This window comes from Pseudonaja textilis, chromosome 4 (genome assembly GCF_049901715.1).
Source record: "Pseudonaja textilis isolate UNSWEBS1 chromosome 4, rPseTex1.2, whole genome shotgun sequence".
In the NCBI taxonomy this organism is placed as follows: Eukaryota; Metazoa; Chordata; class Lepidosauria; order Squamata; family Elapidae; genus Pseudonaja; species Pseudonaja textilis.
The window spans coordinates 1,987,724-2,010,070 of NC_141993.1; the positions used below are offsets into that span (position 1 = coordinate 1,987,724).

Here is a 22,347-nt window from a genome sequence, read left to right on the forward strand (position 1 = left end):
AGCACTTTTTAAACCAGGGACTTATCTGTTAACCCAATCAAGAATCAGAGGATCAATGAATCATTTTGCTTTTTTGAGATGTGATCTCCCAGACTGGGTCTTACTTTTGGTGTGCTGGATGTCTGGTGTAGACTTTGGATGACTAACCCTGAGACTCTTCTCAGAAGCTGGAGATGCCCAAAGGGTCACAGCTCCTTTTCCAGCACAGATTTTGCTGGACTCCTGATCTACAGGGGGAGAAAAGGTAAGGTTCGAATATGTTGAGACCTGAAAGTAATTTAAAATCATGATATATACACGATTATTATTTCATTACTGAACTTAAAGCAAATTGATTTATCCACAATCCTGTTTAATTTATTTCTCATCCCATAAGTTTGTGTAATATAAATAGATTTCTGTAGCACTTTTACAGGTTTGTATTCTGCTTTTCTTTCAAGATGCTTTTCTTCCAATATCATTCTATCCTACTCCATCTTGTCCTTATAGCAATCCTATGAGACATGCTACACTGAGGCTTAGTAACCACCAACATCAAGAAGCACACACCTTAACTATGTGAGGATTTGATTATGGGACTCCTCAGTTATAACCCAACAGTTCAAGTATCAAATTTCCAAATCAAAAGAACGAAACTAAAAAAGTGGGAATAAAGCAAGAATGCACAGAAATTAAATACTTGCACTGCATTTTAGAACAATTAATATAAGTCATCATTTAATTTTTCCCATTCTTCAACCTCTCTGTAACGCCTAACAAATTAACTCCTTAAATGAATGAATATAATAGTGCTTCCCTCATCAAAGTAGCAAACCTGCACCTTTATTTTAGCACATAAGTAGTAAACCTGCATCTTTATTTCAGCACAAAAATGAAGTTGTAAAATACCTTGTGTTTAAGATCTGAACTTTTTGGGTTCAAGATACCCCATCTTGAGTTTAAAAATGCTGTTCTGAGTTCATCAAAAGTATTGTATCAAGTGTAGAACACTACCATAATTGTTAAAACAGGATTGGGGCCCTTTCAGGAATACTGCAATCACTTCAAATTTAAACCAACCAAAACAAGGCATTTTAAGCTTGAAAAATATGCAATTCCTTTTTTAAAAAAATATTTCCCCATATATTATTTATTTCTAGTCTCTGTCAATTTTTTGGTATGTTTACTTATTGCCCAATGTCCAATTAATTCTTAACTACTAACTGACATCATATGTCAGTTTTTATGTAGACCTATGTGTGCCAACCAGAAAACTGCAAATATATAGTAACAACAAACCTTGGTTCACAGCTAAACTTAAGCAGCTATGTCATGCCAAAGAGGAAGCCTACAGAAAAGGCAACAGAATGCTGTACAATCAAGTCAGAAATGTATTAACAAGGGAGACCAGAGCAGCAAAAAGAAGCTAATCTGAAAAGCTAAGGAATCAGTTCTCAACAAATGAACCAGCAAACATGTGGAAAACTCTTAAAAATATCACAACAAACCTCCTTCCCATGCTGAATGATATCAACAACTGGCAGATCACCTGAACGTGTTTTACTCTAAATTTGAGAGGAAATTACTGCCACCCATCTCCACAATCCCCATCTCAGACACACCAACAACAGCCAAGCCTTCTTACCACTGTTTCCATCCCATTGGACCCCCCCCCCCCACCTCTGGTGATATAAAGAAAAATGTGCAAGGTCTATTTCACAGACAAAAACCAGAAAAGCACCAGGCCCAGACAAGATAACTTCTTACCTAAAATCTTGTGCTGACCAACTGGCCCCCATCTTCACCTGCATCTTTAATAAATCAATAGAGATGTGCTATGTTCCTTCTTGCTTCAAACACTCTACTATCATCCCAGTGCCAAAGAAACCCTCTATCAAGGAACTGAATGACTTCAAACTGGTTGCTCTAACATCTGTAGTTATGAAAGCCTTTGACAGGCTTAGTGCTGGCCCACCTGAAAACCATCATGGATCCAGTGTTAGACTCCTTGCAATTTGCCTACCAAGCAAATAGATTGGCAGATGATGCTGTTAATATAGCTCTGCACTACATCCTACAACATCTTGACTCTCCAAAGACCTATGCAAGGGTCTTCTTTGTAGACTTCAACTCAGCATTCAATACCATCATTCCAGATAGTCTTCTAAATAAACTAAATCAGCTAGCTGTGCCTGACTATACTTGTAAGTGGCTCATAAGCTTCCTAACAGACAGGAAGCAGCAAGTAAAGCTAGGGAAAATCACATCAGATACCTGTACAACTAGCACAGGGCCACTACCCCCAGGGCGGTGTGCTCTCTGTATACCAATGACTGCATTGATACCTCTGTTAAAGTACCGAAGCTTACAGATGATACAACATGATTGGTCCATTCAAGACAATGACAAATCTGCATACAGACGGGAGGTTGAACAATCAGCCTCGTGGTGTGACTAGAACAATCTTAAACTAAACACACTCAAAACCTTAGAAATGATGGTAGATCTTAGGAGAAACCCTCCTATACTACCACCTCTTACAATACTAGACAACAGAGTATCAACAGTAGAGATCTTCAAGTTTCTAGGTTCTATCATATCTCAAGATTTAAAATAAACAGCTAGCATCAAAAACGTCATCAAAAAAGCACAACAAAGAAATTTCTTTCTGTGCCAACTCAAAAAGCTCAAACTGCCCAAGGAGCTGCTGATTCAGTTCTACAGAGGAATTACTGAGTCTGTCATCTGCACCTCTATAACTGTCTGGTTTGGTTCTTCAACCCAACAAAAAGACACAGACTTCAATGGAAAATTAGAACTGCAGAAAAAACAATTGCTACCACCCTGTCTTCCACTGAGGACTGGTGTACTGCATGAGTCTGGGTAGACTAGATAAACAGATTAAGCTTAAAGTTCTTTATTAACAAAAGCAGGCTTGTTTCATCCCAAGCATTAAAGAACTTCTGAAAAGCTGCCAGACCACCTTCAGAAGAGGTGGATCACAGACTAACATGATCCAGATGAAATAAAAAGAATCACTAGATTTTACACATACCTAATTGCTAGACAATGAGTTAAAAATAAAATAAGGTAATTCTAACAGTGGCAATATCTATTCTTCCCACTGGTTGATTTTCCCTTTTCTCACATTCAACTGCAGTTATACTGCAATTCTGCCTCTATAGCCTTTTAACTGACAAATTTTCTGTTCAATTTTGCTTTGATCCGTCTATCTGTTTGTTTATGGTATCTGACTACTCTTTACAGAGCTGCCCATCAATGACTCCGGGCAGTTTGATCCTATACAAGCAGGAAAACTGCTCCATCCAGCAATGGCAAACTGTACCTTGAATTTGATGTAACAACTAGATGACTTTGGCTGATCTTGAAAAGCTAAGCAAACTTGGACCTATGATGATATTGGAACTCAGAGCTAGAAAGAAACCTGGGACATGGGACAATCACACAAGTGCCACAAAAACTTCACAGATATGTCAGAAATGATGGATGAGTTAAAAAATACTTTGCCTGCATTCATTTTTCTATTAACTTTGAGGAATTAGTATTCAGCTTTTCCTGGGAGTTTAATTATGCATATATAAATGCTGTGCATATAAGTATACCAAAAAGCAGCAACTGCCCCATAGCATTAAGTACTGGAAATATTTTGATTCCACAAACCTTTCTCATGTTGGTTTATATTCAGTGCTAGTCCATTCACAACATCAGATTCTTCAGTTTCTGTAAAATTGGCAGATATGATCAGTATAATATTCTCAGTAAAACAGCTAAACAACTGTATCCACTGCAGAAAAAAACAGCAAAAATGACAAAGAAACCCCAATAAGAGAAGTTTATGTAGTTGTCATTAAAGAGAGAGGGGGGAATTCTAAATTTAATGTCATGTTCTTGCTTAATATTTATATATACCATATAATGAATTCATTAATTACTGGTATTAAACATTTTATTATTCACGAAAAAGATACAGCAAAAGTTAAAACTTGGCCCAAAAATTGGCAGAAAAAAAAACTATCAGAAAAAAAAGAAATCAAATAGCAAACTGTAATCCAGTTCACCAAATGCCAAGTCCATTTAACAAGTGGATACACAGATAACTTCAGTATAATAACACTGCTTCTCAAAATAAGGAATCTTGGCACATTCTATGATACAAAAGCCTGTCTACATGAGGATTTGGTGACAATTTTTTCACAGATGTTAACAATGAGTCTTAAGCTGGTTGGTCAAGAGTGTGGAACAGAGTTTCTAAGGAAAAGGAAAGGTTGCTAACCCCTGGAAGGAGACTTGATGAGAGGAAAACTTATCATTTGTCCACCTGGAACCATCTCCAAAACTTTTTTCTCTCAGATAACCTAGCTTTTGAGGTCCTAGGTTGACCAATGCCAACACCTGAGCTTCCTGATGTTGAATCAGATTTTCTTTTTCTTGTTACTCCATCATGGTTGACTCGACTTCTGACAGCACTGGGGATCAGGTTGCCATTAAAGCCAAGGTGCCCATTTTATGACAGTGGTCACTTCTGAAAGTGTGTGCATTTATTTCAAGTGCAGCTGATTTGGAAGACTATACTGCAGGAAGAAAGGAACAGGAAATACTCTGGGAGCAATTCTTGAGATTACTTAATAGAAATGGAGCAGAGTGATAAAAGGTGAGAAGTCTCACTTTTTTTTATCAATTTTCAGTCTGATAGAAAGAAATGATGATGACAGGAAAAATGACTTCCCTATTCCACAATGCATATCAGCTGGAGTTGCTGGTAACATAGCTTCTCATCCAAGTCTTAATCCTGAATGAAAATGCTAACTTGGCATACAACATGGAGGCCTGAAGGGGGAACCAGAGGGAGTTCATGTGTCTCACCTCTGCCTGCCAGGTTTCTCCGTGGGTCAACAGGGAAGTGGAAGAAGGGCCTCAATGCGCCTGTTGTGGTTCTCCGGCAGCCTGTGCAGACAGCAGCGGAATTGGACAGTGGGGAAGAATGGGGACCAGTCCGGGAGCCTAGAGAGGACTGGGATGAGGGTCCTGCATCCGATGCAGAGATGGGGCCAGGAACATCTGGGAGTAGGGTGCTGACTCCGGAGCCACCGGAGTCTGGCAGCAGCAAGGCAGAAGGAGCCTGTTCCCAGTGCGCAGAGCTGCTAGAAGGCAAGAGCAACTGAAACAGAAGGGGCGACTCAGGAGTAAGGCTGGGAGGTGATTGCTACTCCCATAAGGGATAAAGGACAGGCAAAGGTGATGAAACCTTTGCAGGAAGCAAAGTCATTCAGGTTAATCCTTGAAGCTCTGTGTGGACTTTGTACTTCAATTGGTTTTTTTATAATTCATTTGGCACTCTAGCTGCTGGCAGCAATTCAAAGGACAGAAAGGTGGGTTCTTATCTCAAGGGACTATTTGGGACTCATTACCATCTGGGAATGAAAATAATAGTCAGTGTTGAAATAAAACAAGATTTGCTTTAACTAAACATGTGCTGAAGTATGATCTCGGGAAGCCTTGGTCAGAACAGCGCCATCCAAAATTCTGCCAATGTGGGAATTTCAGTCTTCAGTCCTATTGCTAAGGCTGGGAGACCAAGATGAAACAAAACACTGTGGCTCACAATGCTCCCTGCTCTCTAGCAACAGCCCTTGTGAAGCTGTCTACCTGGAGTGACCTTGTGACCCAGCCTCTTGTCCTGGGGAAGTTCAATGACCATGCTAAGAATGCCCAATCAAGAGAAGCGCAACAGCTTGCATCCACCATGCCACTATGGCCATATCTTAATCAGTGTCTGACCCTATGCATGTCATATGGAAAGGTCAGTAAGGCCTGAACCAAAATACCCTTAGGTTAGCATGAAACAAGATCTGTAAATATTCTCACTCACTTTGTGAGGTCAGACATAAGGTCATCAGGCTGCTTATAGTGCGCTATCAAATTCATGAAAAGCTATATGGGGTTGAGAAGAGCAAAATGGTGAAAGCCCCACCTCTTTTGGGTGCATATCGATACCACATGATCTGAATACAGAACTCCCAATATGGGCTGACCAGTGAAAACTACACTTACTTCTTGCAGTTCTGAGAAAACGCTTCAATGTTTCTGATAATGCAGTCCAGAACTGCATAGGGTTTTTTTAGCTACTGCATATTACTTGCTCATTTTCAGCTGGCATTCCATTAGGACTCCTCACATGTCTTCCAATCTTGTGCATTTGAATTCTGTTATACAAGACAGCTCCTACTGCAAGATGTAAAATGCTTCATCTAGGGCATGTGACGAGAGAAAAGGCCTCCTCAGTAGTCACACTTGTGCTCTGGAAATCTCTACCTTGGGAAGAGAGATTAGCAGGTACCTAAACAGAATAACAGACTTGAAAGGGATTTTTGAGGTCTTCTAGTCCAACCCTTGCTCAAGCAGGAAACTCTATACCATTTCAGACAAATAGTTGTCCAATCTCTTCTTTAAAATTTCCAGTGTTGGAGCACCCACACCTTCTGGAGGCAAGTTGTTCCCCTGATTAATTGTTTTGTGAGGAAAATTCTCCTTAGTTCTAGGTTGCTTCATCTTTGATTATTTTTCATCCATTGCTTCTTGTTTTGTCATTGGGTGCTTTGGTGAATAGGTTGACCCTCTCTTCTTTGTGGCAGCCCCTTAAACATTGGAAGATTGCTATCATATCTGCTCTCGTCCTTCTTTTCATTAAACTAGACATATCCAATTTCTGCAACTATTCTTCATATGTTTTAGCCTCCAGCCCCCTAATCATCTTTGTTGCACTTCTCTGCACTATTCCCAAAGCCTTAACATCTGTTTTATATTGTGGTGTCAAAAGTGGATGCAATATTCCAAGTGTGCTCTTACCAAGGCATTTATAAAATGGTACTAACACTTCACATGATCTTGATTTTATCCCTCTGTTAATGCAGCCTAAGACTGCATTGGCGCTTTTTTGGCAGCTGCACTACACTTCTGGCTTATGTTTAAGTAATTGTCCACTAGGACTCCAAGATTACCACCTATTCTATACCTGTGCATCTGATTTTTTTAGCCTAAATGTAGAAACTTACTTTTCTCACCACTGAATTTCATTTTGTTATATAAGGCCCAGTGTTCAAGTCTATCAAGATCCTTCTGTATTTTAAGCCTATTTGGCTATTCCTGCCATCTTGGTTTCATCTGCAAAGTTGATGAGCTCCCCCCCATCAGTAGTGGGATCCGACCGTAGTAGCTACCGGTTTGGTGGGTGATCACATGTGCACATGCACACATGCGCCCCTGACTCATGCACACCTAACAAGCCAATCAGCTCCCACCCTTCCATGCACTTTTTGGTCTTTTATCGTTTCAGCGGATTGTAGGAGGTTTTTTCCCTCCTCTCAGCTGATCAGAGGCTTTTTACTACTTGGCCTAACAGGTAGTGATTTTTACTATCAGTTCACCCAAACCAGGCCAAACCAGTAGCAAACCACGACTGATCCCCCATCTATCCCCTCACTGATGTACATATGGATACAGACAGGTAGCCCTCATTCAGCGATCACTTATTCAGTAACTATCCAAAGTTAAAACAGCACTGAATAAGGAAATTTATGACCAGTCCTCCCAGTTGCAGCCATTACAGTGTCCCTGCAGTCCCTTGCAACTCAGGCATTTGGCAACTAGCTCACAGTTACAATGGTTGCAGCAAACTGCAGTCATTTGCAACGTTCACTGCTAGCTTTTGACAAGCAAACTCAATGGGGAACTTGTGGAAGGCAGCAGGAGTTACAAATAGCAACTACATGAATAAGGAATACACACAGGATTCACTTAATAATGGCAACTGGAACTGCTACAACTACTATCCTAAGTCAGTGTGGTCACATGACAACATGCTTCATGACTGTGTTGCTTAGCAAAGGAGTTGCCAATTAAGACAGAATTATCTGTATTCCATCTTTTCTTTTTAGTAGGATGCTATCTTTTGGCTTGCATGCTTTGTAATTTTTAATGTTCAAAATGTCCATTAAACAAAACAATTTTTAAAGAATTTTCAATCATCATTCTTCCAGTGTTCCTTTTAACAGTGGTTTATTCATTATATTTTCAAGACTATACTGTTTAACCATATTCAATACTCAATTCATTTGCATTAAAATCCATTAAAAATCAAACTCCTACAAGGAGTTCTAACTGTTTTCAGCAAACGAATTGTTTTATCGGAAAAGAGATTCTAAGTAAGTATAAGTTTGACCCTTCTTACTGAAATGGAAAGCAGCTAGTGAAATCACCATAACAGGCCCTGGTCCCCTAATGAGCTAAATACTTACCAAATTGTGCAAAACTGATTTTTCGTGTTGTTTGGTTGGGAACTAGCAATTTCTAACCATTCTCTTGTATGCTGACAGCTTGATTTCTCTCCCTAATACTGTATGCCCTTTATTAAACCTGCTAATGGAGCACCTAACCGTAACTACATTTGCTGAATGTTTTTAGCACTACCTTTATTTTCGGTTCCATAGCAACATGAACTCACAATACTTCAAAGCAATAAAGGGGCTGAATGACTTTCTACGGTGTACAGAATTATAAAAAAAATGCTTGCTGGGCAAAGCTGTTGTCCTGGACAAACCCACTGAGGACCTTAATAGCTGCTGGGTCCACCTGGAAGAGTCTCGCTCTTTCTCCCCAGCACATTTCTTTATACCAGGGGTGTCCAACCTTGGCAACTTTAAGGTGTGTGGACTTCAACTCCCAGAATTCCCCAGCCAGCATGTGCTAGCTGGGGAATTCTGGGAGTTGAAGTCCACACACCTTAAAGTTGCCAAGGTTGGACACCCCTGCTTTATACTATTTTTAAAATCAGACTTTCCATCACATTGGAAACAGTTGATTTAGGAAGCAAATGGGATGCCTTGTTTTTACCCTGGATCCCCAGCTCTGAGGTAATAAACCTGTGACTGGGGATTGGGGAACCAGCCAGAAGACTTAGATCTGCAATGGGCTTTTGAACTGTGCCTTTAGGTTAAATTTGTGGCCTGTTCCAGTTTCCTATTGAAAATGATCTCCTTTTGACTGCTGTTCCCTTATGTTATATCTGCCTGTATATCAGTGAAATACAGACTGCTGTTTTCACTTGAGGTCCCATTGTAGTAACAGAAATCTTTAGCCAAAACAGCTGTGCATGGAAGCACCTTTCCCAGCTGTGTTTTCTTACCACCGAAAATGAGAAAGTCTTTATGTATTTGTCATGAATGATGTAACATACATACAATATCTAAGGACAGGAAGGAGAAATGTTTTCCACTAGTTGTGCAGATGAATATACTGACTGACATACACTTACAGCTCTTTTTCCTAGCATTTCAGAACAAAAAAAGAACTCAAACTTACCTGATGTCATGGCACCAAAAGGTCCTGATTTAGGCACAGGCCAATTTGGATCTTCTCTGTGAATTAAAAAAAAAGGAGAATGACATCAACTTATACTTTTAAAAGTAAACTTAAAGTTATAAATATGTTCTAAATTGCCCTAAGGTTATCATTGTTACATAGATTAAAAATAGCTTATTGGTAACGTAGGCCTACAAGATAATGGGAGGATCACTCCAAAGTGCATTTATTGTATTGTACAAAATGTGCTGTACTGTAACTACACGCAGGTTATTTGCAGGCTTCTAATGGGTAACTTTGTATGTGATAGGAAAAAAACATTTAGGAAGAATGCATGCCATCCCATTTGTAACTATTATGTAATTACTATGTGTGTAAGAGATAAACGAGAGATGTTGAAAAACTGAGAGCTACAGGATACCTCTTACTAAGTATATTAGATTATATTGTATTTATGGTACATAATAAATCACCCAATAAATCGGAGGACACCTCCTCCTCTACAAACACACACAGCCACTTCTCAGAGTCATGAGAAAGCACAGGATTCTAAGAAGCAGACATTCTGCCTCAGGACACAAGAGAAACACCTAACAGGACCACCAGCTCTTTAATAGTAGTAGTAGTAGTAGTAGTAATAGTAATAGTAATAATAATAATAATAATAATAATAATAATAATAATAATAATAACAACAACAACAACAATAAAACACCAAACAGTGGATTTAAGAAAATGAGGAAGATCGTCAAAGCTTCACCCTGTGACCGCTATAAATAGCTAGCCACCTCCTGCAAAGATCAGGAATTTAACAAATCTCCCACCCTCAACATATGTTCACAGCGTCTCTCCCTCGCCCTCTACAGAAGCAAGCAAGCACACAATTTACTAGAGGAAAGGAAGGAAAGCTATAGAGAAGTCACATATTTAAATGCCCTGTTAGCATTAGGATACTCCATTTTCAATTGGGAAGGTAGAGAATGAGTACAAGGATAACTTGTAGGTTTCTGCTCACTATACCTCGATAAATAACATAGGCAACATTTCTTTCCATGTGAACAGGCATGTAAGTGTGCACATTTGAGGGAGGGGTGAGGGAGGAAAGGAACAAACCATCTTGTCAGAAATGGTTCTCACAACCAGAAGGAAACCTTCACGGTCTGGAAGATGAGCTTTTAGGGGGAACATAAGAAGAGAGGACAGCTATTTAATTTTATTATTAACTGATTGTGCAAGAACTGAATTACTGTTCCCTGTGTTTCCCCTGAAGTGTTTGCTTTATTGTAAATGCTTGCATTATGCTAAGCAATGGGGCTTCTCAAAACAGATGGTTTCTGCTCAAAAGTCCCAGAGGTGAAGATCTTCCAATGAGAATTTGGCACTTAGATACAAGTGGGAGAATATCTCGACTGAAGTCTTATATGTATCCTCCATGGAAAAGCAAGAATAATGTTGGTCAAGGAAGTTCATGGTCCATATAGGTATGCACAGAGAATCAGAAGTGCTCTCCAGGTGAGCTGTGCAGGTATGTGTGAGATCTTACTATTGATAGCCAGATTAGGAAAGGGAGCCATTCAAGCCCAGACATCTCTGGGTAACTTTGGCGGGAATCATTCTCTCTCAGATCAACCTACTATAGGAACTGTCGCACAAAAACACCCTGGGATACCGTCTTACGTTCCTAAAAGAAACACAGGATATAATTTTAATAAATAATATTGCATATAATTTGTCTAAATCTGAAATGATACCTTTGGGAGCTACTGTATGGTCAAAACCAAGTTTCTTTCAAAACAGTTGAAAAGTATGATAAAGCTCAATTTAATGGACCATTTCCAGAAGAAAGTGCACCCATTAAAAACACATTTACATTATTTGCTTCAATTTATATCATTTGTAGTAAAACATTAATTAGTGGACAAAGATTTAATTAAAATAAACATAATGAGGGAAAGAATCCAGGAAAAATTATACATTGTATTCAAAACTAGACTGAGGTCTTGCTATTTCCAAAAATCACCACTTGTCTTAGGCTTGGGATATAGAGAGATCTTGTATATCAGGACTCAACAGAACTTAAACATGTCTGCATTGAAAACAGCAATATATTATGACAGAATGGAGGCCCTTACTTCAACTTAGCAATAAGGAAATATTAAATTTAATATTAATATTAAGCACAGCTTATTTATAACATTCAAGTTGTCTTTTTATATATTCCTACAATGCATTCTTCAGCAGTTTACTGGATTATTTCTGAAGCTCCCCTCAAATAATTTCCCTCCCTTCCAGCTCCTGCCTATTTTTCATGCAGAGATGAGAGTTCTAATTTCCCAGCTTGGATTTTACATTAAGGCAGATTTTCTTTCTCAGGTTGATGAATAACAAATGTTACCAACTAGAAATCTATTTTCATGAGTCTCCTGAGAGCTAATATATTTATGTTCATGTATACTGTATTCAGTATGCTATTGTGAGCATATGGAGAGTTTTGTGCAGACAGGCAAAATACACTATTTGCTCATTCAAACCATTCTTAGCAGATTCAAAAATCACCAGGTTCAGACGGCTGTGGGAGATGACTAATGCCTCCAATAGATGATAGATAGGTAGGTAGATAGGTAGGTAGATGATAGATAGATAGGTAGGTAGGTAGATAGATAGATAGATAGATAGATAGATAGATAGATAGATAGGTTAGACTTACCACCATATCAAGGAAAATAAAAATAAAGTAAAATCCAAGGTCTATCTCAAGGAAAAAAATAGGTGAAATAAAATCCATGCGTGCTTAACATAAAGAATCAAGTTCAGATAAATATATCACCTTTGCATGATAACTTGAGATGTTCACTATAACAGATTCTTAGCTGAACTGCCTTGTCTATAAACTTAGCAGTTCTGTTCATATGTTAGAGCTTAAGAAGAAATAGGTTTTAGTTCTGACTGGATTGTTCTTCCAAGTAAATATCTAAGCCCAAAAGAGGCATACAATCGACAATCAACCAAAATATGAGCCATATCTTTGATGGCTGCTTATACACATCTTCTCATGATGTGGCAAGTCATGGAAGTGCCCATATTTGGTCATGAAATCCAACAATTCAAATCTCGCTCCAGAATATGCCTTCTTAGGAATTACATCAAGCTCATCAAAAGGTATTTTTTTGGTTTGGAAAATGATTCTGTTCATAGCCAACAAATTTTTTGGGCCAATAATTTCATGTCTGTTGGAGACTAATATCAAGGACGCTCTACTTAAAAATTTCCTTCCTTTGCCTTGAAGGCAGTTGAGAATAAATATTAGGTGGAAAACCTTATGTTTTAATGCTATTGTTTTACAAAATGTTGTAAAATAATCTTGGTAAGTCAGTTTACCCAGGAAGTGGGCTGAATCACACTCACTTATTCAGCAAAACATATTTGGGGTAGCCATTAAATGGGTTCACTACCAATACATAAAACTTGGATTATTGAGTGTCTATGAATGAAGTCAATATTTGTTTCCACTCTGATCATGGGGGTTGACATATTCTTGTCATCCCCCATATGCTTCTTCAAGATTCAACAGCTTGCCTCCTGGAGTTGTGGATTCTCCATGGCTAGAGGTCTTCAAGAAGATTGGACAACCATTTGTCCAGGATACAATAAGGTCTCTTGCCTTGGGCAGGGGTTGGACTAAAGACCTCCAAGGTCCCTCCAAGCCCTGAGATTCTATGAATCTTTACAGGTAAGTATACTCTGAAATAAACAACCATTTATACCGGTACACACTTTCAAGTGGATGTTGAACTATAGGACCTTATTTAGGAGCAACAGTTTGGGTTCTTTGTTTCAGTTGGCCAATTTCTTCCACAGAATGCTTAGGGAATCAAAACCTACAATCAGGTCTTGTAATGGTATATGAGTGACTTTGGAGGAGAGGGAAGAGATGCTGTCTAAACCAGGGGTTCCCACCCCCTGGGCCGCAGCACCCTGCTGGGTCTTGAGCCGTTTGGAACGGCACCGCAGAAGTGGTGGGCGAGCGTGCATGCCTGCATCCCATCTGCGCAAGCAGGGCGAGCACACACGCATGCATGCCACTCACACTTGCTGCACACACTTGCCCATTGCTCATGTGGAACCGTCCTCTCTTCCTACCACCACCCCTGCCAGTCCACAAAGACAGAAAGGTTGGGGGACTCTGGTCTAAAGAAGGATCAGTTAAGGAAGGGTTGGGGTTCGCAGGTGCTTAATGGGCACACAAAAGAAACTCAAAAAAGAATCTCCCTAACTTATCGGGCTATAAAGAGGGGGAATATGTACTATCAGGCTTGCAAGACTCTGATAATATGACCTTACAGTAAGGTAGGATTAGCTCACCTGGTTCGTATTTCCTGTCTGGTCTGCCTAGAAAGGCTGACAGATCTCTGGAGACAGCAAACAGTTTCTGGCCTTCAATTACAACCATTGATTTTGTGATTCTTTGGAGTTACAACAGTGCTGATAAAATTTACTTTAAACCAATCCTCGCACTTATGACCAAGAATTTCAGCTTGAGGTTAACAGAAAAATGGACAATGGACAACTTTTTACCTTGAAGAAGTTTCAATCTTTAAATAATTATTTTTGAAACCTAGACAGAAAGGAATTGCTCTTGGCCCAACTGAACCTTTATCCATTTTCTGTGAGATGGTCTGGAGAATGTGAAGTGACAAGATTGGAGGAGAAATAGAGAAAAGGGAACTTGGCCAGACTGACTCCAATACTTGAAAGATGCAAAAACAGATCAGAAAGCAGCTGATCTATAACGAACTTGAAAATATGCTGTGATACAGCAGACACCATGTAAGTGACAAAAACAAGTGTTTCCAACTTACCCTTATCTAGTTTCTTGATTATAACAATGTTAAAGACACAATCTATTTTTCAGAAAAGCATTTGATATATTCTGATATTCTGATTACCAAGATATGACTATTATGTGAAAGCCATGCAAAAATGAAAAATATCACTGGTATTACTTCATCTAGAATATTAGATAGTGAAAAGATGAATATAAATTAGCCTAGAGACATACTGTGGAAAAGATGAATGCAATTTTAGGCTGCATCAATAGGCATTTATTGTAATTTCTAAATCATTGAAATATTTAAAAACTATTCTGCATTTTTTCACTCATATATTTGAGTACTGTGTCTAGCTTTGGACAGCATATTATAAAACAATTTTACAAATATTATTTGACAAAAGGTGACACATCAAGGAGAACCAGGGATTAAAAATAGTCCCTGCAGAGGAAAGAAACTAGGCATACTTAGCTTTGGAAAGAAAAAACTGAGGGAAGTTATAGAAGCCCTTTTCAAATATCTGAGGGACATCACATAGAAGAAAGCCATGACATGTTCACTGCAAGCTATTAATTTTATCTCACTATTAAAATTTCCCAAACTTAACAGATGTAATAAAATGTCTAATACTAATATTTTGTTTCTACATGGAAACCTGGAACAAAAACATGTGTTCCTAAACATTTTCAATTGAAGTTTAATGTACCTCAAAGGAAATGAAAATGTATATTGGAATGAGCTGTTTTCTAACCTGAGATTCTGTCAGTGGAACTGTAGAACTGCAGTTATTACTTTTCTTTACAATTATATTTATATTTGTTGGCTTTATCCATACAGATGCTTGAAGATAAAAGGTCAGCAGACAAAGATTCAAGGATACCATTCTCTGAGTAATTCCAGATACAGAAAAGCTGTAACTGCAGATAAAGAAAAGTTGTGAGTACTAATGACTAATGCCTCAAGACATGCATCTCTGCCCCAGATCTTCCTAGTCCTCACAATATCTTGCTCTTCAAGGCCATGATTCTGGTCTTCTCCCTGTATTTACTTCCAAACATCAACCCTACAAGATAGATTGGTCAAGAGAAAGAGAAAGAAATTCACTGAAAAGCACTCATTCAGATTCATGGCTATGATTGAGTCTCAATGATTCCAGCCCAATACACTTTAAATACTGTGGTGTTGTGACTCCCCAATATAAATTATTGTGCTTAAACACACATACACACAGCCTAGTAAACACAATGGTTTTACTGGGATGGATTTTAAAAGCAATTGGGCTTGGGTGTGCAACTGCACTTTCAGGCTTTGTTTGATCAAATTAGTTGTTTGATTATGTGATTATCTTTGTCTGCCAACTTGTCTAAGCAGAGCAATCAAGGTGCTTCAATAAGATTGAAGGACAGATTCTCCCATCAATGTCCTTATTGAGATTTCAGTAAGAATCATTCTTCAAACCTCTGTATGGATGAATTCATTTAACTGACTCATTTTCTACTGTCAAACTACATAATAGAGAAAACTGCAGTCACTTACACTAGAAATCGACTGACCTCTACACATATTTACATGTTTCAACCTTCACCCAGAACACATCAGAAGCCCATTGTTTGCCTAACTTTCCAATACAACAGACTCAGCAAACAGAGCAATAACTAAAGAATTTAAATCCAACATTTCATTTTGACCAGTGAAGCAAAACAAAACAAAAAGGCCAGACAGTTCCCCCCAGAACAAAATACTCTAAAACAAGGAGAAAACAAACTTTTTTCAACTCTTCATTTTGCTAAAATAACTTAATGTAACATTAGAGTTTTCATCCTACTACGGACAATGGCAATCTCCTTTTACATGCTCAATGGAAAGCCTGCACACATTTTATCACCCAACCTAGAACACTTACTTACCAGATAATAATAGATCTTTCTAGAGTGCTGTTCATTGATGGTGCAGCTAATGTGCAGAAACTGAGATGCTATTCAGGACCTAAATTGCAAGACATAAAGACAAGAAGGAAGGAGCTTTCTAAGAATCGGATCTGTTTCTAATTATCCACTTTAAGGGACCACTTCTATAAAAATTTACTTGGGGATAGAAGCTTGGATTTTAGAATTATCAAACCCACAGAGGAGGAAAGGCCTGTCTTAACCAGAATGTCCCAAGCGCAAAGCTGGTTCAACTACCTCTTCAGCATGGAGATACATAAGTCCCAATACACAATGCCTCTAAGGAAAACAGCACTGAAGGCTAAGTCCATACATGGAATAAAATGTTGTTCGCTGAAGCCTTAAGCCAAGGAATGTTATTTAAGGCATGATAAACTTGAAGCAAAACAGAGCAGTCAAATGCAACTAATTAAGCACATTTTATTCAATGTCAAATTAAAACAGTTGAAACAAACGAAGAAGATGATTTCTTACAAACTTATCTATCATTTAAAAATGCAATTCTATGATTCGTACTAATATAACATCTTCCTTTGATCTTGGATACCGGATCTTACCCAAGAAGGTTCCCAAGCAGCAGAGATGCTCTTTCCAGAAATGGTTAGAAAAAGAAAAGAACTGAGAGGTCAATTAGAGGAGACGGAGAGGGCTGTGCATGCATAGTTGGGGCAGGGATGTATTTTATTTACATTTTATAGTATTTATTTATTCCCTCTGGCAAGACAGCTGGGGAGGTTATTGCACTTTAAGGTCAAATGATTATCATCATTTTATTGTCCTATACTGAGCAAAAAGACTCAGTCATGAAGTGAAAGGTGGGCTGTTCCCACAGCTCTTCCAAACAAGGTAATTTTGCCTTTTGGAATTCTAATTTTAAATTAATTTTCCCATTTAAACTGCTCCAACAAAAAACCCTAAAAGCAAGTTGTATTCCTGGTTCTGCCTATAGGAGTCTCATGATGTCACCAGTTATATAGCCTGTGGCCCTCAGAAGGCACTAAAAAGGGTGGAATGACTGGTTGCAGGTCATTTGATGCAGTACAGAGTGGCTTCAGAACAGAATTAGAGTTGGAAGGGACCCTGGAAGGTCTTCTAGTCTAACCCCTGCTCAAGCAGGAGTCCCTACCATTTCAGACAAGTGACTTTCCAGTCTCTTCTTAAAAGCCTCTAGTGATGGAACACCCACAACTTCTGAAGGCAAAGCGTTCCACTAATTAATCGTTATCATATCAGAAAAATTCTCCTTAGTTCTAGGTTGCTTCTCTCCTTGAATTAGTTTCCATCCATTGCTTCTTGTCTTGCCTTCGGGTGCTCTGGTAAATAAGCTGACCCCCCCACCTTCTTTGTGGTAGCCCCTCAAATATTGGAAACGGCTATTATATCATCCCTAGTCCTTCTTTTCACGAGAGTAGCCAAACCCAATTAGAGCAACTGTTCCTCATATGTTTTCGCCTCCAGCCCCCCCCGAATCATTTTTGTTGGTCTTCTCTGCACTCTTTTCAGAATCTCGATTTCTTTTTTATAATGTGGTGACCAAAGCTGGAAGCAACATTCCAAGTGGTCTTATCAAGACATATAAAGTGCTACTAACATTTCACAGGATCTTGATACTATCCCTCCGTTAATGCAGCATAGAATTGTAGTGGCTTTTTTGATGTCTGCAGCAGCACCAAGATCCCTCTCGGTTACTGCTATTGAGCCAAGGTTTCACCTATTCTGTATCTGTACATTCGGTTTTCCTTGCCTAAGTGTAAGACCTTACTTTTCTCTCCACTGCCTAAGATAGAACCACTGCTTACTTCCCTCCATGTAGATATAGTTCCATTCAGGAGTACATGTTGAGTGCAGTTTGTCAGCCATCTGATCCATCAATCCATCTGATGATTGATGCTGTCTATCCCACATTTTTCTAGCTTACCCAAAAGTAGGTTGTGATCTACTTTGTCAAATGTCTTACTGAAATCCAAGTATTCTATGTCCATAGCATTTTGCTGGTCCATTAATTTAGTCACTTTGTCAAAGAATGAAATAAGTTTTGTTTTGGTCATATTTATTTTTGACAAATCGATGTTGACTTCTGGTTATAACTTTGCTTGATCAGTTGCCTGATTATGTTTTCCAGGATCTCCCAGATATTGATGTCAGACTGTTTGGTCTGTAGTTTCCTGGATCTATTTTTTTCCCTTTTTCAAAATGGGAATTGTTGAGGTAATTCCCCGTTAGGAGAATGAGCACACACAGGGAGACGTAGTGAGAGTAGTGAAGAATAACACACAACTAGCACACAGATACACTGTATAGTAAAATGTAGGCTTTTACTTCCCGTAAAACGGTTAAGCAAAGTTCAACAAACAGTCCAAGTCATTCATGGTTAAAGCAGTCAGTGTTCAGTCCAGGGATAATCCAATAATAAAGTCCAGTATCAAAAACAGTTCAGTAACAGACTTACATCAAATCCAAGAAGAACTATGATCAGCAACAGTCAATAGGGAAATGTCGGAACTACAACACTTTCCAGAACAGGAGAACAGAATAACCCAGGTTTCTGTCTCCATCTTATGGCCATTTGAGGAACCACACCCAATTACAATTTTAGCATTCCCTTAAAGAGACAGTCTTAAAATGTCTATCCTGGTTTATATATTTTCCAACCCAACTGTTAGGTGACTTACATTCCTAACAGGAATCAGCTCTTTTCCATGCCTCTGATAGTTCCCTAGTGCTCCAGGAAAGATATGATTCAATAGTTCTGAGATCTCATTTGGTAGCTCCTTCAGAACCGTGGGACACAATCCATTTGGTCCTGGTGATTTGAATTTGTCTGGAGTGAAAAGTCTGTAGCAATTCTCAGTCATCCAGGTCATGGTTATCCCAAAGGTACTTTTACAGGAGGCCCCTGGACCTTCCAGTTTTTTCTTTAAAGACATTTCGTTTCTCACCCGAGTCGTGCAAATGGTTCCTGTAGTCTGCTTCTTGGATGAGAAGTGAAATGTCTTCAAAGAAAAAACTAAAAAGTCTAGTTGCCTCCTGAAAAAACATGTTTGAGATAACCATAACCTGGATGACTGAGAATCGCTACAGACTTTTAGCTATGCAATTTGGGATGAACACCCTTTGAATGGCATGAACAGATTTCCAAAAAAATTGCAAACTGCAGGAACCACTAGTGCTACTTAGGTGACCACAGATAACATCCACCTTTTTCAGTGACCCTCTAAAAGGATGCAAATGACCAGCTGTCTTCAAGGAACATAAATCCTTCCATTCCCCACCATCCAGTCAGGGCTGAAGAAGTTTCTTGGACGAGAAGCGAAATGTCTTCAAAGAAAGTCCAGTTGCCTCCTGAAAGTGGCTAGAGTGGAAAGGTGTTACCTTACCATTTTCCCCCTAGTTTAATTTGTATCCCTATTCTGTCTTTTACGCTTTTTGGTAAGTTGAGCTATTTTTTTCTTTTTGCATGAAGACAGATGCAAAAAATGAATTAAGCAGCTCTGCTTTCTCCCTGCTGCCCATCATTTCCTTCCATCTTCTCCCATTAGTGGAATAATTGTGTCTTTGACTTTTTTCTTGTTTTTTTACAAGTTGAAAGAAACGTGTGTTTTTTAAAATTATTTTTGACATTTGTTGCAAGTCTTAGTTCATTCTGACTCTTATCTTTTCTGACAATCTTTGCAGATTCATGCTATATGCTGGTATTTTGCTTTAGTTATGTGTCCCTCTTTCCGATTTTTTAAATACTTATCCTTTTTGTCTTTCAGTTTATCAGAGAGCTCTTTGTGCAACCAGGCTGTATCTGAAATCCAAGAAAGAAAGCTTCTGTGGCTCCACCAAACCTTTGCGCAGCACTGCAATCCAAGTGCCTTCTACAAGAGCTGGACTTGATGCTAAACGTAGACCTTTCTAGCCACACAACTTCCTTATTTCCAGACAGCAACTGAATCTCAATCCTCATATCTCTTTAAGTAAGTGGTGCTAATCCCAGGTGCTAAAGGTACTTTCTGAATTCAAAATAGGCTTTGGGTGAAACTGAGATCATTATTCATGTCTTGCACCAAAAGAAAAGATAGGAAAGAGCTCCTCTATCAACTTTTGGAACAGAAAAACATTCATATACCCCATAATATTTTTTAAATTCTTTTGTCCTTCTTTTCTTTACAATGGAAATTAAGGACCCTCATTTGTGTTCAAGAAAGGAAGTTCTAATCCTAAATGATTCAAGATTCTTAATCTGAATAAAAATGCAAACAGGTAACTTTTTATGAGGTAAAATCTATGAACAAATTGGAGCATAAAAACTTATTCTGGGATGGGATATATCCTCAACGAAATCCAAAAGCCACATGAAAAGTAGCTACAACAGAATTATGTTCACAGTCAACTGCTTAATAAACCTAAATCTCCCCCAAATTCAAATCCCTCTTGTTGCTTCACAGTCTTCAAAAGACTAAATCTGGATTGTGTCTCACTCTCAAATATACAAGAGTTTGAACACTGTGTATACTAATACTGAATTTATATTCCTAGAAGTTTTTAACATAGCCTTCCAAAGAGTATCATATTGATAAATAATAATCCCCCAGGGAGGCACTACCTTGATGTGGTTTGTGGAACCTGTGCTCTTAAGAATATAAGAGCTGTGCTATGCCAGAGGTTCAACCATACTGGAATAAGTTTCATCAAAAATGTCATACAACGAGTGTCTCACTCATAAACCATATGATGAGACGTAATTTACAGAAACCCTTATCAAATTGGTTGTTGCCCTCAACAAGGACCACGATAGGTGTTGGAGTTCTTCAATATCTGATGCAATCCCAAAACATTTGGATCACCATCTGAATACTATCAACATTGACAAAATACCCATCAGTAAATTGCAAATGTAGCTTGACTTGAAACATCTTATATTCTGCAATGATAATCTTTAATATCATTATACAACAAATCCCTATCCCAAATCCTTAGGAGGCACTCGATAGATGGATAAAAATGTCAAATCCAGCATAAATATCTGACTGATTGTGCCACGAACCATAATAAAAATACTGGTAATTGGGAGCAGAATTTGCATCGCTAAGCAATGCAACCTCAAGTGTGATTGCATTGCTTAGCAATAGCAATTCTCCCCTGCCATTGTCAAGCAAGGTTTGCAGGTCATTAAGTAAATCCCAGGCAGCTCACAAGCAGAGCAGAAGACAGTAAGTGGCTGCTGCCAAATGGGAGATAGTGCAAAGGACCTATCATAAAAACCTGTAACATTCCCTGTGGGCTTCTCCATTGAAGCCAGCAGGGAAAGCCACAAATGGTGATCATGTGACAACAGGGTACTGCAACTGTCATAAGTGCAAGCCAGTTGCCAAGCATCCAGACTGCAATCAGGGAAGCACAGGAGTGCTTGGACAGATAGAACTTCCAGGACTGTAAGTGCCACTCATTCAGTGCTGTCGTAACTTCAAATTGTTGCTGAACAAGTGGTTGTTAAATGAGAACTACTGTACTGTAATTTAGTAATAATAAAAATAATAATAATAGTAATAATAAAAGTGCAGCTGAACTCCCAGCAATATATTATCGTATATCAGAAGAGAGAAAGCTACATTAACAAAGAGGCACTTTTTTTAAAAGAAAAGAAAAGGCACTGAAGATCACAGGCATTGTTAATGTAATGTCCCTCAAATGGATGGGACTAAATTGGCCACGTAAAAACTTAAACAAACCATTCCAGAGCACTCCCAAGACCACAAAAATGGGGCTATAGTTACACAGAGACCCTATCTCATGTATCAGAATGGTCACCCTACATTTTGGTAATGCTTTCCTTAGGTCCCCGAAGGGCACAATCTTCTGAAATGTCAATGCACTTGAGGCTAGGCCAAGAAGCTTGAATTGGGAAAAAAAGCAATGGGAGAAACCAAGGCAGTTTGTTCCAATAAACTTTTAACCAAGGATTTTGTTGCTAAGCAAGGTTCGAGACCAATATGGAAAAAAATACAAGGCTTATTTCAATGTTGACACCATGGCAATGGAGAAGAAAGTCAAGAGTTTAAATCTTAGTTCTAACATGCACGATTGTCTTCATCTATTTCTTCAGAATAAAAGATTATTTTGAAAAACCCACCTACTCTGCAAAGTCATTTTAAGATGAGGCTGGGAAAGCTTGCCTTTAAGAGAGCATAAACAGGCCTAGTGTAATTCTTCGCCTTTATCTGAAGGAG

At 38.7% G+C, this 22,347-nt stretch overlaps 1 protein-coding gene and 1 long non-coding RNA gene across 24 annotated transcripts in view; one reads left to right on the plus strand and one right to left on the minus strand.

Moving 5' to 3' along the window:
- SORBS1 (sorbin and SH3 domain containing 1) overlaps positions 1-22,347 on the minus strand; it is a 100,965-nt gene that overhangs the window by 66,810 nt on the left and 11,808 nt on the right. For 20 of the 23 annotated variants that reach the window (XM_087932108.1, XM_087932117.1, XM_087932102.1 and 17 more), the window contains exons 2-4: positions 9,358-9,413; positions 3,661-3,720; positions 105-227 (exon numbers count right to left, since the gene is read on the minus strand). In XM_087932108.1, coding sequence (XP_087788234.1) covers positions 105-227; positions 3,661-3,720; positions 9,358-9,367 — 193 coding nt within the window. In that variant the 5' untranslated portion in view covers positions 9,368-9,413. Of the gene's footprint in view, positions 1-104; positions 228-3,660; positions 3,721-9,357; positions 9,414-14,937; positions 14,962-16,093; positions 16,168-22,347 lie in introns of those variants that run through there. The other 3 variants (XM_087932123.1, XM_087932103.1, XM_087932105.1) reach the window with 3 other exon arrangements.
- On the plus strand, positions 114-22,146 carry LOC148125733 (uncharacterized). Its single transcript, XR_015743394.1, has 3 exons — positions 114-244; positions 15,024-15,122; positions 19,891-22,146. It is a non-coding gene; the product is annotated as an uncharacterized LOC148125733 (long non-coding RNA).